The sequence below is a fragment of the Camelus dromedarius genome, chromosome 20, assembly GCF_036321535.1.
Source record: "Camelus dromedarius isolate mCamDro1 chromosome 20, mCamDro1.pat, whole genome shotgun sequence".
Lineage (NCBI taxonomy): Eukaryota > Metazoa > Chordata > Mammalia > Artiodactyla > Camelidae > Camelus > Camelus dromedarius.
Window position 1 is genome coordinate 1,595,859 of NC_087455.1, and position 27,720 is coordinate 1,623,578.

The following is a 27,720-nucleotide window of genomic DNA, read 5'->3' on the forward strand; positions in this document are numbered from 1 at the left end:
AGCGCCCTCCTTCTCACCTACCAGGGCACAGGGCGATGTTGCAGAACTTGGTTTGTTTCTCAGGACCCTCACAGGGGTTGCCTCCAAATTGCGGCGGCCGGCAGGTGCGCGTGCGGTCCCGGAAGCCTCGGCCGCAGGTGCTGGAGCACAGGCTCCAAGGCGACCACTCATCCCAGGCGCCATGCACTGCGGAGGGAACAGAGCACTCTGCGACCCCTGCCCGGCAGCAGACCAGTCTCCCGCCCCTGCCGCCCCGCCCCCCGCGCCCCACCGCCCCATCCCCGCTCCTGCCCCGCGCCGCCGCCCACCTGGACACACGGCGGAGTTGTTGCACAGGCGCTGCTCGCGCAGGGGCCCGCTGCACTGCGTGCTGTAGGAGGAGGACACGCAGAAGCGCGTGCGCGTCTGCCAGCCCTCGCCGCAGGTGCTGGAGCACACGCTCCACGGGGACCACTCCTCGGCCGCAGGGTCACCTGTGGGCCCAGACCTCAGCATCACAGGCCTGCTGCCCGTCCCTCCGCTCAGACCCTCAGGAACTCCCCAGGAGGAGCCTGCCATGCTGGGCAGTGGGCGGCCGCAGGGAGGCCCTTGAGGCTTTTTTTTTTTTTCCCTTGTTTGAGTTTGAGGAGCATTTGACTCTGAGCTGACCCCAAAGACTTGTCGTTTCCCCTGTTGGTGGTCTATGCCATTTCTGGGTCCCTGGGCTCAGACCTCTTTGCCTCACACTAGTTCTCCTAAATCCAGTGTGGCTGGCGACAAGCGCCTGGCACTAAGAGGTTAGTCTAATTGTGGTAAATTATTACACTCATTACTTATAATCAACAGCAATTAATAACGTATAATATTTGCCCAAAGACCTAGTTCCCTGGAACCAACTTTTCCCACTTTCCGGGGCTTAAGTGCGTTTGCTTGTCAACCCCGCCCAGCTGTGGCCACTCACCTGTCTGCGGGGCGGGGAACCCAAACTGCTGTAGCTCGTCCCCCAGCTCCTCGCGCCGCCGGGCATCCGTGGACCGCAGGGACTGGCTCCGGGAGTTGGTGCGCCCGGCAGCGGCTGCAGGGCGGGTTCAGGTAAGCTCCCACCCTGCAGCTCAAGAGGGGCGCTCTTGGCCCTTGGTCCTACAGTCCCCAGCCGCAGTGGGGACAGGCTTGCCAGCACTAGGGCAGCTTGGCCCCACTGGACAGTTGGGAAACCGGGGACCAGGTGCCCTGGCCTTGTACCAACCCCTGTGGGTCCTGTGGGTCCTGTGGGTCCAGTCTCCCCTGCCCTGGGCCCCTCTCTCTCTTCTTCCAGGGCCCGCAGGCGTCACCTGCAGGGCAGCACGACTGAACGGTGGCTGCCCTCCTCTGCTCAGCATCCCACCAGCGCCCGTGCCTTCCACCACCCAGCCCGACACCCCAGGGCCCTCCCCAGGCTCCTGAGATGAGCACCTCTCCCCAGGAAAGTTTCATCAGGGAAAAAACAATCCGAAGAATGACAGTCTCATTATAACTTGATTTAACTTTATGGAAGCAGCTAAAATATGCATGAGGTCATTAGAGAGCCTTATTAGAGAAATACATCCTGGAGGCAGGCTCGGGCTGGGGGGCAGATGGGTCTGGCTACGGCAGGCGGTGGGGGTAGAAGCACAAGCCCCGCAGCCAGCTGTCCACATGCAAAAATTCCCAATCCACAAGTGCGATGAAAGCCCCTATCCAGTTCCACCTAACGCTGGGTCACGTCCCACTCCTAGGCCCTTACTTCTACTGGTCCCCACCCGGCGGGACGAGGACTCGGCCCCGCCCCTGGCCAGGCTCCATCCCTGACCCCGCCCCCTCAGGTCCCGCCCCGTTATGGCCCAGGCCCCACTGTGCCTGGCCCCGCCCGGAGCCCCTCCTCTGGCCAGGCCCTGACCTCCCCCCCCAACTCTTTCCCATCCGGCCTCGCCCCAGGCCACTCTTTTCCCCGGGCGCCCCTGGCCCGCTGGTCCGCGCACTCACGGCCGCAGGCCTTGCGGTTGCACAGGCGGCCCTCCTCCAGCACCCCTTCGCAGCCACCGCCCTCGATGCCCGGCGCCGGCAGGCAGGTGCGTGTCCGCGTCTGCAGGCCTCCCCCGCAGTCCCGCGTGCACTCGCCCCACAGGGACCACAGCTTCCAGCCGCCTGGTGGGAACGAGAGGCCAGGGGTCAGGCCTGGGGCGGGGGCAAAGGGCTGAGGTGTCTTTCAGAGGGTGCCCTCTAGGGGTCTGCCAAGCAGAGATCAGGGACACAGCGGCCCCCCAGCATCTGAACCAGCACAGAATCCTGGAGGGTCAGTTAGGAGGCGAGTGTGGGCCTAGACGGGGTTAGTAAGGGAATGTGATGCAAAGGCCAGCCGGGCAGGGAGGGGCAGAGATGCGGGGGAAGTTGGGGCCCGGTATGCACCCCACTTCCCCCTGGAGGCTCAGTGCCCTCCAGCTCTGTCTTTGCATCTAGGTCCCCAGTGTGGGGGCTGGACACAGAGCTGGAGTCCCAGGTGGGTCTGAAGAATGAGTGAATGAGGGAAGGCCCCGTGCCCACCGTGGCGCTGCCTTGCACCGCAGGGGCCCGGCGATGGGGCTGAGGATGGGGGCGGTTCTCTTGCTCAGGCTCTCTTTTCTTGGGCACAGGTCCTCACGCCCCGCTGCCCTCTCCCCGTGGCCCTCAGTCCAGTTTCCCCTGAGCGTCAGTCCCCCCCCCATCCCGCTCCTGCCCAGCCATGACCTGTGAGCTCTTTCTCCCGCCCCATGAAGGGACGGCAGGCGTGATCAAGGTCTGGTGGCGGAGCACCAGGCTGAGCCTCCCCCAGACCCGGCAGACTGGCTGCCGAGGGCCTCCAGGCCCCTCCGGCCACCCTCCAGCCCTCTCCTGGGCCTTCTCCATCCTGGCCCTGTCGCCCCGGCAGTCACGACCTCATGCCCCCAAAGACCTGAGCCCCTTGGTAGCCCCAGTGCCAGCGAGGACACTACGGGGACAGCCTCTAAGTACAGAGAGACACTGAGGGGTGAGGAATGGAGAGCCCACACATCTGGGGCCAGCACTCTTGGCCGCAATGATGGGCTCAGGAAGGAGCTGCTTCACTCAGGCTTTCCGTCCAAAGGCCACACTTAAGGTGCCCAGATCACTCCCTCTGCGAGGGACACTGATGCCACCATCCCATTTATCCTCAAGGTCTCCCTGAGGCCCCTGCCCCCCCAGCAAAGCAGGGTCAGGGCGAGCTCAACAAGGGCAGCAGCCTCACCAAGCACCTACTGCGGGCCAGGTTCAGGCTGGTTCGGGCACTCTGCATGCAGTGACATGACACCTGCGTACCAGGAACCCTGGGCGTGACACTGCCAAGGCCCAGCAGTGGGACCCATGCTAGACCTGGACCCACCTCCTGGGGTGAGGACGAGGACCGCGCAGGCCCTGGAGGGCGGCGAGGACGAGGACCGCGCAGGCCCTGGAGGGCGGGCTCCAGAGCCGAAGTGCACACTTAGTTGCCCCGCCAGCCCCTGCTGTGGGCCCGTCAAGTACATCCCGCCCTAGCCTGCGCCCCTCATCTGAGGACAGCCTGACGCCCGAGATGGCTGGGAGGCAACAGGTGTGGGCGTGCCGCTGGGGTGGGAGCTGACCCCAGGGAACCCGCTTTGATGTACAGCAGGTTGGGTGTCCGGGCGCTCTGTTCTGGGGAGGGCGGCTGGAGAGGTGCAGAGCCCCTCCCAGTGGTCCCTGTGCCTGTGCCAGGAACTGGCCAGCAGGGGGCGCCAGAAGCAAATGAGCTGGAGGCGGGGAAGAGGACACCCCCAATCACCAACTCCCCCATTTGGGAGGCAGGGCTCCTTCTCCCTGCTGAGTACGTAGCAACTAGGAATTCCACACCCCCACGCCCTTGCAGAAACTTCTCCCCCCCTCACTGAGCCTACCCTCTCATGGGTCCCACTTTCCCCTGAACCCAGAGAGGCAGAGCACCTCGGCCAGGAAAGGGACCAGTAGGAAGGGTGGCTCCGACCTTACTGGGGTGGGCGTGGACCCTGCTCAACCCTGGAGCTCCCAGCTGCGCAGCAGAGGCCCAGGGAGGACTTGCCAGGGAGGGCCACGGGCGGGGGGCAGGGCTGAGCTCTGCATGGACCCTGACTCTGGTGGTCCGGGGGCCCTGGTTCCGAGCCCCTTCCTGGGTCTGGGCACGATGCCCTGTGCTCCCACAAGGGAGGCCTCTCTGCTCCCATTGTTCAGATGGGAAGCCGGGAGCCTGCCCACATGAAGCCATGCTGTGCTTCCCCCATGGAGGAGGGGCCAAGTGGGACTGGACCTCACACTCTTCAAGGCAGTCTGCTCCCCGCAAGGTCGGCTCTCTGGGGAGCATCCTGGGCAAGGGAGTCCTGACTCCCCCTGCTCCTGCTCTGTGCTTGTCGCCTCAGCACACAGAAGCCTTGAGTCCCAGTCCACCCAGGAAGCAAATGTTTACCCCCTGTACAGCAGAGACAACTGAGGCTCAAGGAGGCGTGGTCCAGACAGCCAGGAGGGTCTGCCCTGGGAGACGGCGTGGAGGCCCAAGTCTCAGAAGGCAGGTGAAGCCAGGGTCTCAAGGATACTGCACAAATAGGACTTCACTCTGAACTGGGAACGTCATGGAAGGACCCTGGGGGCTGGGCCCAGGAGAAGGGGAGCAGACCAGGGCCCGGGGGAAGGCGGGGAGCCCCAGGACTGCCTCCATGCCCTTGGGACAGGGCAGGTGAGCAGCTCTGAAGGTATGTCAGCCGAGGCTGCCCAGACAGGGGGCCTTCATTGCTGCCACTTCGCTCGGGTGACCTCAACAGCCCCGTGACCACGCCCGTGTGGCGGATGCAGACAGAGAGGCCAAGTTATCCACCAGGTTGACTAGGAGAGGAGCCGGGATGAAACCCATGATCAGATTCCAAGTGCTCCACTCGCTGGCCCCCGGACTAAGGCTGACTGCCAAAACCGACCACAGGGCCCCCCGCCTGGCACTCTAGGCCTCAGTGGTCTCCCCTGCTCAGCCATCCCACCCCATCACGCTGAGACAAAGGGACGGAGGCCTGGGGTCCAGGAGACAGGCCTGGCAGCCGGGCCAGGGTGGGCACGTCCTGCCCATCCCCCTTGCTGCCCCAGCCCAGCCCCAACGCGGAAGCCCGAGTGACGTGGAAACTGTCAGTGGGTGGGAGAGAGAAGGTGTCCAAGCCAGGCTAACCGGAGGATGCCACTTGGTTTCCATGGCAACTGCTGCAGAGCTCAGTCTTTCAGGATAGACTCAGGTTAGGCCTCAGCTGCCAAAACACCCACTACTTCAGGGCTGGTTACCTTGGTGACCAGGTGGCGAGGCTGTGGTGGGGGGAGGGGGCGGAGAGAAGGGGTCAGATCAGGAGAGGTCAGGCAGGCGGCCGCCAGCTCAGAGGACAGTCTGCCCTCCAGGCCTAGACAGACCCTGGTCCTTGTCTGAGCCCTGACCCTGGTCACATGGTGATTCCTGACCCTGAGCACACTGAGCCTTGATCTTCATCACAGAGCAACCTCTGATCCTGGACACAGGGTGCCTGGCCCCCATCACAGATGAGCCCTGATCCCGGTCACAAGCCGCCCCTGGACCTTGGCCACGCTCCCACCACGGAGGGACACTCAGCTAGTGGTGGCCGCTATTTCTGTTATCACTGTTACATTTAACGTGTGTCCCACACACAGCTGACACCTGGTAAATGTTAGTCAAGCCAATGTATCCACGACTGGGGACTCCCCGCAAGGACGCCTGGGGCCCGCAGTGCTGGGCAGAGGCTCTCAGGACCCCCTCTGCTGGGTGGCCACAGGGCTCCTGGGCTGGGTAGGCTTTGCGGGGGCAGCAGAGGAGTGGGCAAGGCTGGGGGGTGGGCTGCCCCTCCAGGCCCGGAAAGAAGCCGCCATTCTTCCCCGGCTCAATGCCCCCTCTGTCTGGAAGCCTCATTTCCATCTCATTACGAGATGAATAGAGCCAATTAATGGCGGCCAGGCAGCCTTGGCCACCCAGGAGAGAGGGCACAGGGTGAGGGGGCCCCCAGCCTCCTTCCCACCCTGGTGCTCCAGCCTGGAGGCTGTGGCCTCCCTGGCCCCTGTGGCCCCAGTTGGCTAGGATGAGGGCACTGGGAGAGGTCCTCATCCTGCTGGGCCTTCCTGCTTCCTGGGTCCCCTTTGGAGGAGGGGAGTGAGCGGTGCACTTCATGTCTCCTCCAGCAGAGGTCTCCCCAGTCCAGCAGGTGGGGCAGCGGGGGCGGGGGTGGAGTGGTCAGCCCCTGCCCATTCCTGCCCCAGCCCCGCCCACCAGGCCAGGTTCCCCAGGCATCCAGGGCATGGTCCAGCGTCTCTGAAGTTAGGGCCCATCCTGGGGCACCCGGGTTCCTCCTCTGAGCCTCCTGCACGGATGTGCAAATGAGGACCACAGGGGACAGGACTGCTCCCTGAAGCACCCCCAATCCTCAAGTGCCCCCCTAGCCCCCACCCCACATGTCCTGACTTGGCCCATCCTTCACCAAGGCATGCAGCCCCCACTATCAAGGCCCCAGGTACCAGCAGCCCGCCCAGCTGCGACAGGTACCATTGGCCCTCAGGACGGGGCTGAGAGCCACGCCGACTGTCCACGGGCCACTTCCCAGGTAAGGAGGACCAGGAGGGCTCCTCCCAGCACCACAGAGGCGCCATCTCTAGCTTCGCAAAGACCCTGTGAGCAGGCACCGTCCCATCCCCGTTGCACAGAAGGTAAACTGAGGCTCGGCCAGCCAGCCGACTTGGCCCTGTCTGCAGGGCTACTCACTTTCCCAGTCCTTCTTTCCCAGGCAGGCCAGTGCCCCTGTCCTAAGAAGGAGGCTTGTGATAAGCCCGTGAAGGCCTGGGCCCCACCTGCCCCTGCCCCCTGGCGCCGGGTGACCTGGACAGGTCTCTTCCCCCCCGCCCCGGGACTCAACTGTGCGACCGATAGCCCTTCTCCCCATCTTCCTGGGAGGCGGGACCCCAGCAGGGCCGTCGCTCCCAGCCTCCCAGGCCCCCGGGCAGGGCTGGGGTGAGCTCTGGCCTCTCATGGGCATTCCTCTATGGGCGGGGCGATGGCCCACATGCGCTTATCATTTTTTATGGGGTCACATCCTGCTATTTCCATCTGGAATGGGACTTATCTACCATGAAGCCTGAAGTTTGGTTTTCCAGATTTTTCTAAATTGGCCCTTGTGCAAAAGAGCGGCCCCCTGGCCGGGATGACAAACCCAGTCCTGGCGAGGAGGCCCTGGCCTTTCCTACTCCCCTTGCCCCGCTGCTTCTGGTCACCCCCAAACTCCAGAGGCACGCCCATCCCCTGGAATTCCCCGCTCCCCTCTCCCCATGCCAAGCCCAGCCTCTCTCCCCCACCAGATGCCCCAGGGAGGGGCTCTGGGGCTTCCCCCAGGAAAGTTGTGGGGTTTTTAGGGTCGGACTCCAAGCCCTGTGTCACAGCAGGGGGCGTCCCAGCTGAGTGGTGACAGATCTGGAGGCGAGGGTGGGGCCCTGAGCCCTGAGATGAGCTGTGCAGCCTGGGTCAGGTCACAGCCTCTCAGCCCAGCATCACAGCCTCACACGCCCCTCCTGACCCGTGTGCCCGGGATGTCACAAAGTCAGGCTCCGGCCCAGCTCCCCGCCCCCGTGCAGGCACATGGGGGGCACACATGCACACACACACAGGAACACACACATATGCACCGGGGACTCCCACATACAGCACTCACGCACACAGACACGGACACACACAGGCGCAACCCCAGCCCCCAGGATGCCACTTTTTCATTATCTTACATGTCGCTGCTGCAATAAAATTCTTTAATTAAAACATGAATATTTAAAACAACCCTTGAGAGGAATGGCCCCATCTCACCAGAGGCAGGAAAACGCAGAGAGACCACGGGAACAGGGACAGGGAGACGGCGCTGAAAGGCCGGGAGAGTGGGCAGGTGGCCACAGAGGGGTGAGCAGGCGGGGATGGAGGAGAGGGGACAGTTTCTTTGGCCCAAGGAACACTTGCCGGCCGGCCGCGTGATGTGGCCGTGTGGCACGCGGCATTTGGACAGGCCGGGTGGGGGCAGGGCTGAAACTGGGCCATGGGCTGGCCTGGGCCTCCTGCCGGCCCCCAGCCGGGCTGGGGATGGAGGGACACGCGTGACCCAGCCTCGCCTGGCCAGTGTGAGGGGCGAACCTCCTTGGGCACATGCTCAGCCGGCGAGATCTGGGGCCCGGCACCTGCCTGGCTCAGCGGTGTGTCTTCTGAATGACTGCTGGATCTCTGGTCCACATGCCACCCCACGCCGACACACGTGCGTACACACATGCACACCCTCCCAGTAGAGCTCCTTGCAGGACAAGCCCTAGGGACCACCAGGTGACAAAAGCTGGCTCAGCCCTCTGTCTCCCTCTTACAAGCTGTGTGACCCTGGCCGCTGCCTAACCTCTCTGTGCCTCATGCCACTCAATAAGGATTAATCCAGGGCCTGCTGTGTGCCAGGCACTGTCACACACATTGGGCTTCATCAGCCAACTTCCCTGCCCTGTTGGCAGGACAGGGAGTAAGGACACAGGAAATTATCCAGTGTTCACAAGCGATGCCATATGGGAAGAGAAAAAGAGACAGAGTGCAGTGAGAGCGCGGCTGGGGCTGGGGGCTGCTGCCACTTGAAGCAGTGTGGTCGGGGGCCAGGGGGCCAGGGCAAGAGCAAGCTGAGGGAGGGAATCCTGTGGGTATGTGGGGAAGAGTGTTCCAGCCCAGGGAACAGCTCATGCAAAGGCCCTGTGCAGGCAGGTACCTCGCTGGGGAGCCATCTCCTGGGCTGCTGGGAGGAGTAAACTAGGCAGTGCTCCCGGCACAAAGAGACACTCAGACGCCGTTGCTGTCACCACCACCCAGATTTTTACTCCCAAGGTCTCAGAGCGTCAAGGCCTTCTGAGTCCCAGGCACGTGCACAGGGGTCTGCGCTGCCGCTGGGCCTGGGTGACCATGCCCTGACCCTCCTGCCCCGTAGCCAAGCTCCCCGCTTCACATCGTGGCAGCCCCTGCCCACAGGCCCTGCAAGCTGCCTTCCCCCAAGGCCCCCAGCCCTGCCACACAGCCTCGACACACGCTTTGTCACAGCTGCTGAAAGCGGCCTGCACGGAGCCATCCGACACACCCACTCACACACACACACTCACACACGGTGGACGCGAGGACCTACCATACTCACACACATGCACACAGGAACCCAATGCACACATGCACACACTTCATGTGCACACAACACGTGCTGGCAACGCATGTATGGACATACACGCATACCGTGTACACATGCATGCACAGTACCTGTGCACGTGGACGCGTGATCACAGGCATGCTTGCACAACACACGGTACATGCACAAGGATGCAGGAGCACAAGTGCGTGCACACACACAGGCATGGGTCTGCCCGCCCCCTTCCGGCACCACCCCTAAACGTTCCCATTCTCAGAATCTCTGTGCACGTCCAAGGTGCCCAGTCCCGTCTCCCAACCTCCCTCCTCTGACCTATCTCTCTGCCCCCAGCTCTCCAGATCCCTACCTTATAACAAACAAAGGTACCGACGTTTTGACGATTCGTCAGTAACATCGCTTCAGCTTAGAAAGACTTTCCCCCCAGTTCTCAACCCTCATGACAATCAAGGAAGAAGGTGATTTTACTCTTTCCATTTTAAAGACAAGAGGTCCGAGGGGATGGAAGAGCAGATGGGATGGGCTCGGGGACACTCAGTGCATGTGGGTCAGGCTGGGATTTGAACCTGACCTGGTCCTATCCCGGGGCGCCGGGTCCCAAAACTCCCTCCTCCAAAGACATTGCCACTGGATGACGCACGGGCCTCTCACACCCAAGTCCCACTCTGACCTCCGGATCTTGCTTCCCAGCTTGTTTCTCCTGCTGCTTCCCCACCTTGGCTGACGTCCTCAGTCCCGGCCAGAAATCTGGGAGAGGTCCAGCCGCCTCCTTCCTCCATGCCCACATCCTTTGCATCCACCCCCATCCCCCAGACCCTCCTTCTTCCTCCGACCTGGCCAGGGTCCTGCAGCGCAAACAGCACAGGTGTCACACCAGGCCCGCCTTCCTGACCTTCTGCCACAAGCTCCACACCTCACCACCGGATCTACCGGGTCTCTCCCCAGCACGCTCCCCGCCCCGATGCTGACAGAAACCAGCTCCAGTATGGGCCAGGCCCCAGGACCGTCGTGTCTGCTGCGGCCAAGCAGTCCCACAAAGCAGTGGGCACTTTGCCGGCAAAGACACTGAGGATCGGTGGCAGGCGACCACTGGGGTGTGGCTGAGCAAGGGGCACAGCCAGGCCACTGCCTGCCTGGTCCCCTCGCACCCCCCGCCTCCCAAACCAGCTGCCGCCCGCATCTCCGCTTCATTCACCTCCTCCCCACCCCCAGGACCACTCCCACCAGCATGCCACCTGAGGGAGCTGCCCCAGACAAGGTCACAGTGACCTCCACCTTGCCGAGCCTGGAGAGCCCCAGGGGCCCTGATACGCTGATGGGAGACGGGGATTTTCTGATGTTTCCTGGATGCCACACCTGCACCCCCTTCCCGCGGCTCTGGCCACCTCTTCCCTCCTCTCCTGATCCTCTCCGGCACCTCGCTGCTTCACAGAGATTTCTAATCTGGGATCCTTGGCCCGGGGGCCATGAATAGAACCAGGTCCAGGAGAACCAGCTTCCTTTGTAACCCCACGTAGCTTATTTTATTCCTCTACAGACGCTATTCTGTGGAATCCATCAGCCTTACTGGCTCAGGAGAGGCCGAGGGCCTGGACCATGTCACCTGGCCCCGCAGTGACCTGCTGGCATGAACACCCAGCCCAGCCTGGCCCCTGCTGCCCTCCCTGCCCTGGTTGAGGCCCCAGCCTCCCGAGACACCCTGGGCGTCCTGCAAGGGGGGCTCCCATCCAAGTGTCTGCAGGGCCCCTCGCCTGCCCCACGGCCACGGAGCCCCGACCAGTGTCCCAGCTCACTGATCATGCCCTCCTGTGCGGGTGCCCCTCTCACCAAGGAAACCAGACTGCTAAGAAGGTGGACGGTGCCCCAGCCCCTCCCTGCTGGCACCTGCCTAGTACACATGCACCCCCGCCTTTGCCTCTGACGCCCACAGGGCTCGCCGGCACCTCTCCCCGAAACTCAAACACAGCCCCCTGACCAAGTGAGCCCCTCACTCCGGGAGACACGCAACCCCGACACCAGGGACACCCGTACCTGACGCCTCCTCCCTCCCCCAACCCAGAAGGCAGCTCTACAAGACGGAGAACTTCCTGCGCCTCCTCCCTGCCACAAGAACAGCTGGCAGGCGCTGGGTAACTAGCGGCTGGATAAGGATTTATATGGCCACACCACGTGCAAACCTCAAACTGCATCTCCTGACCACATCGCCTGACAGCCCACTCTCCTCACTTTTTCTCCCGTGTCCCAGGAGGCCCCTGCAGACCCTGGCCACAGGCCATGGCACCTGCTGGCCCATCAGAATCATCCTACCTGCAAAAGAGGAGGGGCCTCCCCCCAGCCAGAAATGAAAAACTCCCTCATCCAGGAAGAAACCAGACCCATCCTTGCCTCCTTCCCTCCTCCCTTCCCTTCTTCCCTCCTCCCTCCCCTCCTCCCCTCCTCCCTTCCCTCTGTCCTTCCCTGAACACTCAGCAAGCACCTCCCATGTGCTGGCACCACACCCGGCCCTGGGGGCCAGAGGCAAGCACCCCAGGCTGCCTATTCTCAGTGAGCCTGCAGAGAACTTCTCTTAATGCACCTGGCTTCCCAAGGGAGTACTCAGGGATGTGTGGCCAGGGCGGCCCTACAGAGGACACCCTCTCCCACCTGCCCTCTGCCCAGAGAGCCACCCCCAGGGCCTCTCCCCGCTGGTCACTCACCTGGAGCGCCATCCCCGCCCCGGTCCTGGGTCAGGCTGGTGAGGCAGTTCTCAGGGCCACCAGCCACGCCGTCCCTCAGGCAGACGTCCCCGCGGGGGACCAGGGAGCTGGAGGCAGGGTCGCCGGCGTCCCCACCCAGGCAGGCACAGGGGGTCTGCATGATGCCGCAGGGGTGCGAGCTGCGGCTGCCAGCCAGACAGGCGTCCAGCCAGCGGCACAGCATCTGGCAGGCGGCCCGGCTGGGGTTACGGTTGCCCACGACCAGGTACTCCACGGAGAAGTCGTCGCTGGGTCCCGGGAGCTGGACCTGGGGCCCGGGGTGGCCGTCCTGGGGCGGCTGCTGTCTCTTCATCTGCAGGAACTGCTTGCTGGCCTGCAGGAAGGCCAGGGGTGCAGAGGGGTCGCAGAGCCGCAGCACCTCGTCAAAGCTCTCCACACCCAGGTAGGTGCGCGTGGACTCCAGGAAGGAGTCGAACTGGTAGGTGTGGACGCGGGCGGGGCTGCTGCAGGCGGGCGCCTTGGCCACCTTCATGTAGAGCGTGTAGCGGCGTGGGTCCGGGTTGCGCAGGGTCCAGGAGCAGCGCGAGGCGTTGGCGGGGAAGACGGCGGCTGCTGAGAAGTACCCGAAGAATTTGCCCTGCACCAGCGTGGCGCACGGATCGGCCCCAGGCCCCACGTCGGCCCCCGCGGCCACACGCGCCTGGGTCCCCAGCAGCAGCAGCAGCAGCAGCAGCAGCAGCGGACCGAGGATCCAGAGGGCGCCTGGGGCGGCGGCCTGGCCCCTCATCCTAGCTCGCGGGGCCGCCGGGGTTCCGCGGGCTGGGCAGGCAGGCGCGGGCCAGGCCTTGACATGCCAGGGTCCGGCGGCAAGCGGGGCCAGGCCGGGCTGGGGCCAGGGGGCAGGGGCTCTGAGTGGGGGCAGGGGGAGGAAAGGGCTTCAGGCGATCGAGGGGGCAGCGGTGGCTGCCAACCTCAGGGGCCCCGACGCCGGCCTGGGGCTGCCAGCAGCGGCTGGAAGAGAAAGCAGAAGAGGGGACTGTGAGCACCCCCGGGGAGGCTGGGACTCAGGCTCGCTGGGGGCAGTGCCCATCTCGGGCTTGGGGCCCTGACACAGGCCCTGGCCCTGCTCTCAGGCACCTGTTCTGTCCACCTGTCTGTCTGTCACCTGCCATTGTGTACACCTGCAGGGGTAGGGATCCAGGGGCTCGGGCACCTCCTCCCCAAACCAGGCCTGGGCAGGAGCAGTGGGCAGCGCTGGCCAGGGCCCCAGGCCACAGGGGCCTCGGCTGTGCCCATCTGGCCAGACAGCCTGACACGGCCCCTGAGCTCCGGGCCTGCTCTCATGTCCGCGGTGGCCATGGGGGTTATTCCCTCTCTGGGCCTCTCTGACCTTACCCCTCCCCCACCCCATCTTTCAGGGAAGGATCTGCAAACCCAGCAAGAGGGGAGGCAGGATGAGGGAGCGGAGGAGAAAGGTCATCCCAGCCATCCCCCAGCCTCCCTGCAACCCTGCCCTCTGAGCCTCAGCCCTGTGGGTGCAGAGACCCCTCCCACCTCTGCCTCCTCACAGCAAGAGTGTCCAGTTCTTTGGGGAATGAGGGTGGAGTCAGACCCAGGTCTCTGGCTGTGACCTTGACATTCATCTGCTTTCTCTCTGCCCCACCCACCCTGCTGCCTGTCACATGGTCCCCCAGGTGCCCCCTTCAGCCTTCCACCTGTGCCAGGAAGCCCTCCTTCCCCTCCTCCCTGGAGTCTCCTGGAGCCACTGTGTCCAGGCTTCAGCCTGGACTGACCCCTGCCTCCCACTTTGGCCAGGCTGGCACTGTTGCCCTCGCCCTTTTCATGGCGAGGAAACCATGGCTCAAACAGGGTCAAAGTGAGGAGGTGGGAGTACCCCCACCTGAATCTCCCAGACTGACCCCAATCTCGTGACCCTGGGGCGACCTGCCCTGCTCTAGGAGAGGGTGCTGGCTGTGTGCCACCCGCTTACACCCAGGGGAGGGGAGCAGCTCCCTGCTGGGGTGAGGGGGGACGCAGCAGAGCTGTCCTGGGCTCAGGAAGCCAGCACTGCCTATCCTGGACCCACCCGCACGTGAACCCTGGGAAGTTCCTTCTGCCTCCAAGCCTCAGTTTTCCACCCCTCCCAAAGTCCCTGGCCGGCCATCGCCCCACGCAGCAGCTGGGCCAGCGGGTGGCCGAGGGAGACTGCAGCCCGCGCCCCAGAGCCCGCCCGGCCTCCTGGTGCCGGCACCTCCGCTCTGCTGACCGTGCACATGCCGGCCGCCTGCCCTCAGGGACTCGTTGCTTCTTGCTGCCTGGGCCCAGCTGGCTGGCGACACAAGGTCAGTCACTGCTCTGCAGTCCCCTCCTGGTGTCCTTCCTGATGGGCCTTGTAGGCACAGCAGGCGCTGGGCGTGGGCGGCCTCCGGCTCTGGGCCACCTGGGCCAGGACGGCTGGACTCGGGCTGCCCCTCTTGTGGCTGTGTGGGCTCTGGCCTGTCCCTCACCTCCCAGCCTCAGAGACCCCCTCCGTAAGGTGGGAGTGAGACTTCGTGCTCTCAGTGCGAGGCTAAGTGCTGGGCCTGCTGGTTTACCCAGAGGTGGGGCAGGAGGAGACCGCAGTAGGGAGAGAGGCCAGGTGGGGCCGCTGGGGCCCTTTAGTGGCAAACGTTCAGGTCCCCTGAGGAGGGAACTCGCGAACTCCTCATGCTGGCCCTCCAGGCAGAACTGGGCAGACCTGCACTTGGCCCATTGTCTTGCCCTGCCTCTAGGCCATTCTAGGGGTGGTCTTGGACGTGGGTGTAGCACAGCCACCTGCCCTGGCCACCCATCCTCACATATGGGGACAGAGACCGAGGCCAAGGTCCTACCGCCAACCCCAGACCTGGGAGGCTGCCCGTCCGGCCTCACTGCGGGGTGGCAGTGGGATCTGAAATCTCACCTGAGCCCCCGCCCCAGCTGCAGCACCCCCTCTCCTGCACCCAAGTTGGGACCTAATGCAGCCGCCAGCCCCCCACCTGGGGTCCCAGCCCCGGGACAGACCCTCTCTGATGTTCTGAAGAGCCCCAGTGGAACGTCTGATCGCAGTCCAGTGCCTCCTTGCACACCCCCCACCACCCTCCACAAGTCAGCCGCCTCATTCTGTCCTGTCCCCGTTGACCCAGGGTCAAGGCCACCACAAAGCCCAGCACCTTCCCCCAGAGGGGCCTGCACGGTCTGAGATGGCCCAGGCTAGGCCCACACGCTCCCCCCCAATCCCAGCCCCTGGAAGCCCACCCCACAGCCCTCCTGTCCAAAGTAGACGCTCAGGATCGCGTGCTGGGGGGTGAGAAGGTGGTGGAGGCAGGTGCTAGCAGGCCGCCTCCACCATGCTGTGGACTCGTGGGCCTAGAGGGAAGAGCAGGGCTCATGACAGGAGGGGACCACCGCTGGGCTCCGTCCTGTGCCGGGCACTGGGTCCCCCGCAGCAGCAGTCCCGGGGGGCACCTGCTGCAGCTCCACTTTGCAGATGGGCACATGGCCTGGTGAGGGTTTGTAGGTCCTGGTCGCCAGGGCCAGGATCCAAGCCCAGGCCTGCTGGACAAAGTCCCTGCCCTCTGCACGGCCTGGCACAGCCCCAGGCCAAGCGGAATGGATCTGAATCCCGCCCTGTCCCAGGGCCCGTGGGAGCCGGGCTGAGTCGAGGCCCTCCCGGCATCCCTGGAGACGGCCTCGTCTGCGCCAGCTCCCTCCACTCCTCGAGCGCCTGTCGGGGGAGCCAGGCGCCCCCTCTCTGTCCTGCCCAGAGGACAAGAGGTGGCGGTGCGCTTCAGAAGCAGGGCAGCACCCCGGTCAGAGCTGCCCCTCGGAGAGACCGCCCTGGCTGCACGGGGGCAGGCCTGCGGGGGGGAAGGAGGCAGCGGGGGGGATGCTCAGGACACAGAAGAGAGAACCTCCAGGCCCCGCTGGGCTGTGGGCCTGGCGGGGGCATTTCTGGCCTGGACCCTGAGGAGGTGGGAGGTTCCAATGGGGAGGGGGTTTAGGGGCAGGTCAGGGCATAGCCCCGTCAGGCAGCTGCACCCCCAGACTGAGGCTCTGGACAGAGATTTCAGCTGCTCTTGGGACCAGAAGACAGCCCAGAACAGCCCACCCGTGAGGTTCTCAAACAGGGTTCCTTGGAGCCCTGGGACTCCCCAGAGGGGACCGTCCTCTAGAACGTGGGCCGCTCCACGCCCTGGGCACTGGGGCAGGCTCTGCTGGCCAGAAGGTGTCCCGCTGTGAGTCTGAGCGCCATGGAACCGGCCCGCCCTGCCCCTTCTGGCTGGATCTCGGGGCAGAGCTGGGCAGGGGCCCAAGCCGCCAGCACGGACAGCTCCTGCACCTTCTGTGCCTGCCAGCGGTCACTCACCCTCCACCTGCCACACCCCACCCTCTGCCCCGCCCCAAAAAGACCCACAGCACTTTCCAGGGTCTGAGCTTCTCCGTCTCCATTAACTGCCTTCCTGAAACACGCAGCAGGGCCTTGGATAAACGCCTCAGAGGCCCCTCCAAGGCTTGGGCCAGGGTACACCCCTGTGAGGCCCCAGGCCACACAGCAGTGCTGGAGGCTAACAAGTCGAGTCCATCCCAGGCGTGGGTAATCAGAGCTAGCATGGGGTGAGGGCGTGCTGGGGAGCCCCTGCTCCCACCTGACTCCTTGGGCAGGATCCTAGGATGAGGAGGGCAGGACCTGGTCTTCACTGGGGGGATCCCTCTGACTCGGATGAGGCAGGTGCGGGCAGGGGGAACCCTGTGTGATGTCAGGATGGGGTCAGAGGAGAGACAGGGTCATGGAGATCACTGGGCTCCCAGCTGGGCAAGTGGGCGATGGGTGGTGGGGACCCTTGCTGAGCTGCAGACGTGTGTGTACTGCGTGTGCAAGCACATACGTGTAGGTGCACGTGTCTCTGTATATGCACGTGCTGTGTACATGTGCAGCACACCTGTACAAGGCTCATGGCAGGAGGAGAGCTGGGCTCAGCGTGTGCTCACTGGGACGTACGGGGCAGTGGGACAGGGACCAGGCCCGGGAGAGGAGGGCTTGCCTGCAGAAGACCGTTTAGGGGGATCCCAATGTCCAGGATGGAGCCCCAAGGAGCCCAAGGCAGGGCCTCAGAGAAGGAGGGCCAGGCCAGCGGTTGGCTGGCTCCACACCCACCGTGGGGGACCTCCGGCAGCTCCCGCAGCATCTGCCCTGTGGCGTCCTCTGCGCTGGGTTCCCCGAGCTGGCTCACACCCCCTCCCCTCAGCCACACCGAGCACCCAGGCCTCTGCTGGGGTCAAAACTCTGCCAGCCTGTTGACCAAAGGTGAGGGGTGGAGGAGGCTCATGGGCTGTGACTCAGGGTCAGGGCTCAGCGTGGTCACTGGGCACTCCTCTCCAGAGTTGCTCACTGGGTGACTGTCCCCCCAAGCCGCAGGCCCCTTGTCTGGTCCCTGGTTTCCCATATGCCAACATAGGTCACTGCAGTGTCCATCACCCACTGCCCCTCTTGTGTTCCCAAGGACAGTAACCAATGAGCACCCAAGCACCCAGATGCCTCTCCCATCACGTTCTCAGGACCAAAATGTCCTGCAGCCAGGAGGCTCTCCAGGTGTCCAGCCCCCTCTCTGGTCAGCCTCCGCCCCAAAAAACCTGCCACACAGCCTCCCAGAGTCTGCAGGGTGAGGGGTGGGGGACCTCAGAAAGCTGGCCTTGCCAGGAGGGGACAAGGAGCTGGAGCCACAGCGACGAGGGAGGGAGGCGATGACTGGTTTACTGAGCGCGGATCGCACACCAGGACGGGTCTCCGACCTCACAGGGCTCCCACGGGGTAGGAGCCGTATCGGCCCCACGCTGCAGCTGGCAGGGGCCTCGTCTGCAGCAGGAGGCCACACCCACCTCCTACCACCATCCCAGACGTACCCATGCACGTGCACACCATCAGCGCCCCCTGCCTTGGTTTCTCCGCTGGACAACAAGGGTGTGGGCTGGACACTGGCCCCTTGGGCTCTGGGATTTTCCAGCCTCACCTCAGTTTGTCGGACCCTTCCCTGGCCTGGCCCAGAGCACAGACCCGACCCAGTCCCTGACTCCGTCCCCTCCCCACCCACCCCAGGCCGCCAATGGCATTCCCCAGACACCAGCCACAAAAGGCACTCTGTTGTCCTGCCTGGCTCTCTGAACAGTACCCGCCTGTGTGTCTGGGGAAGGCTGCACTGGGGGAGGGGCAGGTGGGCGCTCGCGGCCCTGAGGGCGGCCCAGGGGGCTGGCGGGTGCTCAGGGCTGGGAGAGCCAGCAGGAGAGGCTGCCCAGGGGTCCCTGGCCACCCTGCCCACTGCAGCCTGCCCTCCCTGCTTGGGAGCCTCCCTGGGCGGTAACAGGGGAGGCAGCTCATCTCCGGGAGGCAAAGGCAGCCCTGGCCGGAGACCCCATCACAGGCCCAGCACAACCTGTCTAAGTTGTCTAAGGGGCTTGCGGTGGCGAGGAGGAGCCGGGAAGCCCAGGCAGGCCTCCCTTCATGAGCACAGAGCCCGGTGGGGCGTCAGACCAGCCTGCCCCCCATCTCCACAGCCGCCACCTGCCCCTACTCCCAGCCTGTGCCAGCCGACCAGGCCCCTGACCCCCTGGCTGACTGTGGGGTGTCCCAGGCCTACCCTAAGGAGGCCCCGGCCATATTCCACTCACAACAGAGAGGTGGGGGCAGACCAGTGAGGTATCCCCAGCGGGCAGGGAGAGGGCACTTGGCAGGGCTAGGTTGCCAGCAGGGCCAGGCCCCCCAAGAAGCTCACCACACCCACCATGCCTGCCCGCCTTTCCCCTGCCCGTCCGCCTGGGCACAGGGGCCCTCAGGGGAATCTGGCTGGAAGTCAGATGGAGCTGCCCAGGAGGAGAGAGAAAGGACCCCGGAAGGTCAGCTGCTGGAGCGTGGAGGGAGGGGCCTCGTCCTGCGCTGGCTCTGCTCCAGGCCCCCCGTACAGACCCTCACCCTCCTCACACCTTTGTTTGCTCAGGGTCCTGTCACCCCAAACACCTGCAGGCCTTGAAGACGCCCATGCGCTCAGGCTTTTGCTCAGGCCACGCCCTGTGTTGGGCTTCCCCACCCTCTGCCTGGCAAACACCCACCTGTCCTTCAGGACTCAGGGCTGCCCTAGAAAGTCCTGTCTGAGCCTGCCGGGGCCTCCCAAGAGCAGACGTGCTCTCCTCCAAGCTCCCACGGCATCCTGTGTCCCCGAGAGTGCACACACATCCTTGCACACATGCATGCACACAACACGCTCTCGGGAGAGAGCCCCAGGTGGGGACAGTGAGAGCGTCTGTCCCATCCGCTGGGGCATCCCGTGGGAGCAGGGCACTCTCATGAGGACAGGAGGCTCCTGAAATTCTGGGTGTGACATAGGTCACTGCCCTCCTCTCCGTGTCCCCCTGCTCCCAGGTCAAGCCCTTGAGCCCTGAGAGGGAGATGCAGCTTCCACGCCTGCCCAGCCCCTGGACTATAAGTGACGCTACCCCGCATGCCTGGATCTGTCCCTGAGGTCCCCAGGAAGAGGGGCTCATCCAAGGTCACGGGGAGGGTGTGAGGACGGTGGCAAGATGAGAGGCAGAGGTCAGGAAGGGGCCCGGCCACCGAGCAGACAGCACTGAGGCCCCGGGGAAGCTGTGCAGGCCTGGCCAGGCGGCGACGGCAGAGGGCCTGACAGCACGGTGTTGGGGCGAGCGCGGAGTAAGGAGGCATTTCGCCCGGACGCACTTCGTGGAGCCCAGGTCCCTAGGCTCCCGCCGCCCCCTGTACCCGCCCCATCCGCACCAGTGGCTGCATTAGGACTGCCAGTCCCAAGAGAGGCAGGGAAGGCCCCGGTCCCTGGTACCCAGAGGCACCAAGGCTTCTGACCTGGGCCTCCCCAACACCTGTGGGGTGCCCTCTCCCCTCTCCCCGGGACAGCTGGGGTGAGGGAGGTTGACAGAGAGAGTGTGGGCCAGTTGGGACTCAGGGCCACCACCAGCTGTGTCCCAAATGCCAGGCCGGGTAGGGTGGAGACAGGACAAGCTGGACCTGCAGCCCAGGCTGAGCTCCGGGGCGGAGGCCCACCCAGCAGCCAGGAGCAGGGCTGGGGGCCTTCGGCTGGGACGGAGGGACACGTGTAAGTGAGCTGGGGCACATCTGCACGTGTGTGTGTGAGTGTGTGTGTGAGTGTGGCGGCGTGGGAGTGAGGGAGTGTGTGCACAGGCGGCAGAGTGCATTGCAGGGTGTGTGTGTGTGTGTGCGCGTGCTGCTGTTGAGAGGAAACCATTCTAAAGGTGACCCCAGTCAAGGGGGACTGGGACAGTCAGGGCTCGGGCCGGGAGCAGGGACAGCAGGTGATGGAGGGCTCTCTCTCACGTCCTGAAACCCCTGTCGTTCCTCTGGGACAACTGGGACAACTGGGCGTCACCAGCACCTGGCCCAGGGGACCCCAACAGCTCCCAGCACGGCACTCTGTGGTGGGGCGGCAGCGCTCCCCGGCCTGCGTCTCTGAGCCTCTGGGCAGCAAGAAGCTCTGCACCAAGTCCCCACGCCAAACGGGAGGGGGTTCGGGCGGGCTCGGGGCGCTGGCTCCACAGGGTGGGCCCGGGGCTCGGCGGGCCCCCTCCACCCCCGGCCAGGTTTGGATGGGCGGCTCGGCCAGGCCGCCAGAGTGGCCCACAGGGCTCCTAGGCCCCCGCTCGCCGGCGCCTCGGGTCTCCTGACTGCAGCTATTTTTCCATCCAGTCTCAACTGAAAGTCCACAAGCCCAGAGCTGCCACGGCTGGGAGGGGACGGGGGCAGCCGGGGTCCCAGCGCGCCGTCCACCCAGAGCCTCTGAGCCTCTGGAAATCACAGGCCCTGGAGGCTTCTCTGGGACCCACAGTCACCCAGCAGGGCCCCGTGGGCCTTGGGGACCCCATCTGCACTCCCTCCAAGTGAGCCCTCGAGGATACCCACAGACCCCGTGGGCAGGGAGGTGGGTGGTGGGATCAGCAGGAACATAATGGAGAGCCAGAGGTGAGTGAGGGTGCGGGGGGAGATGGGAGGTGAGGGTGAGGTGGTGTGGGGGCAGTGGGGGGTGAGTTGGTGGGGGGTGGGTGATGGTGGGTAATGGTGGGAGTCGGGGACAGGGCAACAGTGGGGAATGGGGTGGGGATGAGATGGTGGGGGGTGAGATGGTGTTGGGGGTGAGAGGGTGTTGGGGTAGGGCAATGGTGGGGTGGGGGATGAGCCAGGTGCCCCTGCTGCACACAGAACACGTCCATTCGTCTAAAGCACTTATAAGACAAACGCAGTTTGCTTGTGGAGGCACAGAACTTTCTGGAAGGACAACGGGACCCATTTACAGGAGGACCTGGGGTCTGGGCTGGGAAGGAGACCCCCTTTGCACTCAAGCCCCTTGCTGCTGCTCTCATCACTTGTCACTTTTCAGTTAGCAGAGGTGAAATAGGAAAGCAAAGGAGGGGTAGGGGCGGGGCAGGCCACCAGGAGCCCCCTAGCGTGCTCCAGGCTCTGTCGGGGAGCCCCTCCCCTGTGAGGAAGGAGCAGACGGCGGTGCAGGGAAGGCTCCGTGTGGTCCCGTGGCAGAAGGAGATCTGAAACCAGGGGCTCACATCCAGCTGCGTCCACGGGCCCTAGGGTCTCCCTGTGGGGAGAGGGGCTTGTGCCTCTGTCCCCTGCAGCTGTGCTGAGGATGAGGCGGGGACCTGGAGATCCAGCTGAAGCTCTTCCCCCCTCAGGCCTTGCTTTTCCAACAACTGTAAATGGGCGGTGGGTGGGAAGAGGGGCTCTCTCAGTGCCCTGCAGCCCCAGTGTCCTTGGAGAGACCTCACATCCTGGGTCATGAGCATCCACCACGGGGCCCAGATTCCAGGGTAGTGCGCACCTGCGTTCTGTTCTGCGCATCCCTGCCTTTGTGGGATACGTGTGCTGTGTTGTGGGTCTGTTCACAGTGCACACTGATGGGGGTCGTGGGTGGTGAAAGGTGGGGGCCATTCTGTGGTGGTGAATGAAATCTGGAGTCCAGAGCAGGTGTGGGTCAGGGCAGCCCTGGGCCACTCGGTGTGCACCTCACTGTGGGGGACCCACCATCTCTTTGGTATGTCCATCAGGCTAAGTCACTACCTCTGTTTAAGACCACCCCGTCCATGCCCCCCACCACTCCCAGGACATAGCCAGAGGCCTGCAGGGCTCTGTAGCTGGCCTGGTTCCCTCTGAAGCCCTGGACGGTCCTGTCATTCACCTCCTCTCCAGCTCTTGTCTATGCCTTACACCTGTAGTCTCACCTGCCACAGGGCCTTTGCTTGGCTGCTCCCTCCAGAGACCCTCCTCACCCTCACCACAATCCTTCTTTGGAGGGTCCTGGCTTAGCTATCATTTCCCTGTGCAGGGCTCTCACGGAGCCCCACCTCTGGACTCCTTCAGGCCACTGTCTTCCACCTCCAGGGCCCATTCACTGAGCCAATCAGGGTCTCTTTCCTCCTGAATTCCCACCAGCCTTCACACTGGGTGGGGCATGCCCTCTGCCTCTCCCATGCTGCATCCCAGGTCAGTGTGTATACACGCGCACCCACACGTTCAGTCTGTGCACACTGGCTGTGCACAAGGGTATCCAGCCGTGTATTTGCCCAGAAATCACAGCTCTGTCCGATGGCACAGCTGCAGCCACGGAGGCTGGAGGCCAAGGGTTCCAGAGAACAATGGGATAGTGTGGGTTTGCTGTTGGATGGGGTTAACAAAACCCTCCAGGTTTAGGGCCTTGGTTGGGGAGGGTTAGAGCTTTGCTCCCAGGTCTTCAAGTCTTGCACACAGCCAGACACAGACATGCCACAGGTAAAACGTGGTTGGATTAAATACTGCCTTCAAGGGCGCACATTGACAGAAGTCCTGAGCCATGCCACGCACACATATGTGGCAGTTTGCTTGCCTGCCCACACATGCCCGTAACCTGCCAGCGGACACGCACGTGCACGCGTGGCACACATGTACACAAATGCGCTTGCTCTCGCCTATTCATGGGGCTCGGGTGCAGGCGAGTGTGGGGAGAGACTGGGACCGCGCTTGGGCCCTGGCAGGGGAGCTCAGGGACGGGCAAGAGGGTGGGGGCCCGGGGCTGCCCAGGATGGGGCGGGCGCCTGGGCCGCCGAGGAGGCGGAAGGGGCGGGCAGGCGGCCGGTGGCGCCGGCGCCCTCTCTCGGCTGAACGAGGCAGCGCGCCGCCTTCCGCCACCGCCGCCGCAGCCCGGCGCCCGTGGCCCGGGCCGGAGCCGGAGGCTTCCCCAGGGGGCGGGCTCGGGCCCCAGGACCCGCTCCGGAGGCGGGGCCGGGCCGGGCCGGGCCGGGCGGGCCAGCCAGGGGGCGAGGACGCCAGGGGAGGCTGCCCGCGTCCCGCAGCTCTGCGGGCCCTGCCGCGGCCGCCTTGTGCCGGGCCCCTGGGGCCGTGCGTCCGCAGGCGCCCAGCTGCCTCCGGACCCGGGCGGCCTGGACGCTGCAGATCCAGCACGCTGCGGGCCCAGCACGTTGGATGTCGGGACGAGCGCCGAGGGCCTGAGCCGGAAAGGCTCCGAGAGCCTCACCCTCGCCCCCATTTCACGGACGCGGCCACCGAGGCCCGAGAGGGACCGGAGCCTGCGTACAAGGGAGGGTTCGACAACTCGAATGTGTCCCCTCCCGGCCCGTGGTCCAGGAGTGCGGCGTGATGCCAGGGGCGACGATTGTCTTTTCCGCCCCCGCGCGGGAGCGCGGCGGAAACAAGCGCCCTTCTCCGGGATCGGAGGCGGCAAACTCCCCGCTCCAGCCTCCGCGCCGCGCCCGCCTGCAGAGCCGCGCGCTGCCCTGGCGCATTCCCTCCGGCCTCACGCTCGGCTCCCGACCGCCCGGGCTCCGGAGGTGCCAGGCCGGCCCCCTGCCCCCCAGGTTCAGGCGCAACAAGTCTGAAAGCGGCGCCCAGCAACAGCGAGCGAGCCGGGAGGAAGGGCGAGGGGCCGGGCGCAGGGCGCTCCGGGATCCCGGAACGCGCGCAACGTCCGCCTCCGGGGACGGGGCGCGGGCGGCGGGCGCTTGGGGCTGACTCGGCGGGCAGCCCACACGCCCTCCCAAGGTTCCGGCTCTGCGCGGGCAGGGGCGAGCCCAGGAGCTCCCGCCCCCTTCCTTCGCCTGCTTGACCTTGCTTGGGTGCTCAAAGCCGGACCTGGCGGCACCCAGGAGTCCGGAGGCAGAGTTTCGCTGCCGCCTGCGGTGAGGAGGGAGCGGCCCCCTCCCTCGACCTCCCTCGCTGCCTCTGTGGCGGCGGGGTCCTCCAAGGAACGGAAAGCTTCTGGTTCTACCAGACGCTATGGCTGCCTCTTCAGACCCCAAGCATAATACACCACCTCCTGGATCTGAAAAGGGACCCTAGCCTCCAGGTCCCCCCCGCCCCCGCCCGCGCGGCCGCTGCTCGGAGGGGGCGTGTGTTTGTGTCTTGGGGGAGGGTCTCCTTGGGTCCCGAGGGTGGGTTGGGGAGCACAGACCTTCCAGTCCCCTCCCCAGCACGTTCTCCAAGCAGCTCCTCTGGGGCGGGGGTGCGCGCCCCCTGCCCACCCACACACCTGCACACCTTTCCACTAATCGGAAATTGCAGCTAAGGAATCACCGGCCCAGACCCGGGGGAATGGGACGTGATGGGGAGCGCGCGGAGGGAAAAGGTGCTGAAGGAGGGGTGGGTTAGGACTGGTCCAGTCCCATCCTGGCTCCCTGCGCTTCAAGAAACTTGGAAGCCGAAAATAAAAGTGGGAAGGGTAAGGTGCCCAGCGGGCCGGGGTTTGGGTGTCTGACTGGTTGCTCCCTCTGGGCTGCCTGAGAAGTGACCCAGCAGGCACCACCCGCGGCCCGGCAGAGGTGCCGGGGCTGGAAGCCGCAGCCTCTGACAAGCCCTCCCAGACACCTCGCTTCGCGGCGATTTTCAGCTCTGCCGCTCCCTCCCGAGGCAGGCCCGAGGCGCGCTCAGCCCTGCCCAGGGGGCCGGGGACTAGTGGGGAGGACGCCTGGCCGGGCCCAGGGTCCCAGCCTGCCCAGGAGGGGGCGAGGGACACGCTCATTCCTCGAGGCAGCTCCGTGCGGCTCCAAGCGAGCGCGGCGGCCGCGGAGGGACGGCGGCCTCTGCCCACTGGGGGTGGAGACCGAGGAGTGCCCAGCGCCTGGCCTCGGTGCTTGGCGCCGAGAGGGCGCAGAGCCGACGCAAAGTTCGGAGCGGCTTATCCGCGCGGCCTGTCCAAGCGAGTGGAAAAGAAGAGCAGAACAGAACGAGCCAGGGCGATTATGTGTGAGGAGGGGGGCGGACTAGCGCTGGGGCGGCACTCCGCCCGGTCTGGGCGAAAACAACCCCGGAGCAGCGTCCACCGCCAGGGCTGGGTCCACGGCGAGGCTGCAAGCGAGAAGCTGTGCGGGGTGGGGTGGGGGGGACATCTCGGCCCCTACAAGGTCTGTAGGGGCTCTGGGTGTGATGAGGGGAAGGGGACACGCCGAGGTGTCTCTCCTGAACCTACCTGAGTCTGTGTGTGGCTGTGGGGCACATCTGGGGCTCCCTAGGACCCCTGACAGTGCCTGTATGTGTTGGGGACACAACGGGAACGCCTTCCCCAGCCTGCCCTGGGTCTGTGCATGTGATGGGGAGGGGGTGTCTTCCCCAGCCCAGCCTGCCACCCTGGCCAGGCTGCGTGTGTGTGGATTAGGGGAAGGTGAGCAGCTTCGAGGAGCCTCTCCCACGTCCAGGTCGCCCCCTCCTCAGCGCGCCCGGTGCGGGCGCGCGGAAAGCTGGCAGATTCCGTCGCCCCTGCTGGAGGAGGCAGGGGGCCGGGGCGTGGGGGGGGGTCCAAACTCCCGAGCTCCGAGCGCAAACCTCGGAGCTGCGAAGCCCCAAACGGCGAAGTTAGGAAGTCCGGGCGTCCGCCCCTCCCCCGACCCCCTCCCACCCTCGCTGCACCCCCTCTCGCGGCTCCCCCCAGCCCCCCGCCGGAGCCTTCCTTACCTTCCCCAGCAGCAGCGGCCCCGCTGGCGAAGACTTGATCCGGCGAGTTGCAAATCGCCAGGAGCTCCCCACGTCGCCGGCGGCCGAGCAGGGCGCCCGACCGGAGGGGGGGCTCCTTCTGTCGTCGCCGCCCCCGGCCCGCTCCAGGCCTAGCCGGGACGCCCCCGGGAGCTACCCGCCGGCGTACGCAGGCCCCCTCCCCTCCCCCCCGCCTGTCGGCGTCCCCCGGACGCCGGGGAGGTCCGGATGCCCGCGCTGCGGGCGATGCGGGGCGCGCGGCCCGGCTCGGCCAGGACGCGGCGCGGCCGCCTGTGCTCCCGGCTCGCCGGCTCCGCGCTCGCTCCGCCGGGGCCGCCGCCAACGCCGCGCCCGCCGCCGCCTGCGCCCGCCGCTGCCTCTCCGGCCGCCGCCGCCGCCGCTCCGCTCCTCTCGCCTTTTTTCCCCTTCCTGAGGTGGGGGGGGGGGGGGGGGGGCGAGCCGAGCCGGGGGCGGGGCGGTGCGGGGAGGAGGAGGAGGAGGCTGAGGACGGGGAGAAGGAGGAGGAGAGAGGCGAGCTGCTCCCCCCCGCCGGGCTGCCGGCGCTCCCCAATCTCTCGCTCTCTGAAACTGGATCCCGAATCGGGAGCCAGAGACTGCATTACGGATTACATCAGGCTTTATAGAGCTTCCAGATCACACATTAGAGGGGAGCGCGAGCGGGGGGCGGGGGTGTGGGGGATGGGAGAGAGATAACGGAGTGGGGGGGGTACGGATAAAATGCACACAGGCGCGCACACCGAGGAAAGCCCAGCTCCTGCCCCATGCAGCAGGAAAACCAAGAGTTGGGTCCTCAGCTCTCTGCCTCTTCCAAGAGCCAAGGAGTGGCTGCCGGCTGGCTAGCTGGATAATTGATGGATGGGTGGATGGGTGGATGGATGGACAGACTTGAGGGCAGAATGATGAAGGGAAGTAAGTTATACGGGGTTGTGCATAGACAATGAACAAAGGTGCACGAGAGGATGGGATGGGTGGAAGGATGGATGAGGTAAGTGGGTGTAGATCCAGGAGGGGCACGGGAGGATGGATGGATGGACAGATGCCTGGAGAGATGGGTGGGATGTTGGATGGAAGGGTGGAGGGTGGGTGGATGGATGGAGGAAAGAGGCGGGTGAAGATGGACAGGATAGGTGGGTGCATAAATGGACGGATGGCACACGAGTGGAGGGCTGAAGAGACTGGGTGGGCCGTGCAGTTGGAAGGATGATGAGTGGATAGGTTGATAAGAGTGGGTGGGCAGGTGGGATGGAAGAGGGAATGAGTGATGGGTGATAGAGTCAGAGGCACAGACTCTGGACCCCATCCAAGAGGACCAGAGGTTGGCAGAGGTAGGGAGAGCCAGCCCGAACTGCACAGTTGGGTTTGTCCAGTCTTTCCTCAGGGGGACACCTGTTCTGAGAGATGTTGAGGGACGGCTTGGGAGAAGAGCCAAAAGGGTTTGAAAGTGAGGTCCAGACCTTCCCCTGTGGGGCTGTCCTCAGTCATCCCCTCCCCATTCACATCTTCCACTGATCCTCCTTTGACTTGGTGACAGTGGGGAGATTCCAGCCACATATTTGGATTTTGTTTTCCATAAGCTGATGGAGATGGCCCCTTTGGCTGCTTCATCTTAAAGCAGCCATAGTCTCTCTTCTTCTGAGACCTTTGGCCAGATACCCACAAGGGGCCTCTTTAGAATGAAGTATAGAATCTTGGAGGAATGACCTTAGGGAAATTAATTCAGGGTCCTTTTCTAGTAGGATGCTTCTGCCTCCCAGCTCCTTGCTTCTTTTTTCACAAC

General features: G+C 64.8%; 1 protein-coding gene across 9 annotated transcripts in view; it reads right to left on the reverse strand.

Annotated features, from left to right (window-relative positions):
* ADGRB1 (adhesion G protein-coupled receptor B1) overlaps nucleotides 1-26,073 on the reverse strand; it is a 79,292-nt gene extending 53,219 nt beyond the window's left edge. For 3 of the 9 annotated variants that reach the window (XM_064476783.1, XM_064476782.1, XM_064476781.1), the window contains exons 1-6: nucleotides 25,905-26,068; nucleotides 11,900-12,910; nucleotides 1,981-2,142; nucleotides 941-1,054; nucleotides 309-473; nucleotides 22-186 (exon numbers count right to left, since the gene is read on the reverse strand). In XM_064476783.1, the coding sequence (XP_064332853.1) occupies nucleotides 22-186; nucleotides 309-473; nucleotides 941-1,054; nucleotides 1,981-2,142; nucleotides 11,900-12,686 (1,393 nt within the window). In that variant the 5' untranslated portion in view covers nucleotides 12,687-12,910; nucleotides 25,905-26,068. Of the gene's footprint in view, nucleotides 1-21; nucleotides 187-308; nucleotides 474-940; nucleotides 1,055-1,980; nucleotides 2,143-11,899; nucleotides 12,911-17,821; nucleotides 17,974-25,904 lie in introns of those variants that run through there. The other 6 variants (XM_064476785.1, XM_064476784.1, XM_064476787.1 and 3 more) reach the window with 4 other exon arrangements.
* Nucleotides 26,074-27,720: the final 1,647 nt, after the last annotated feature.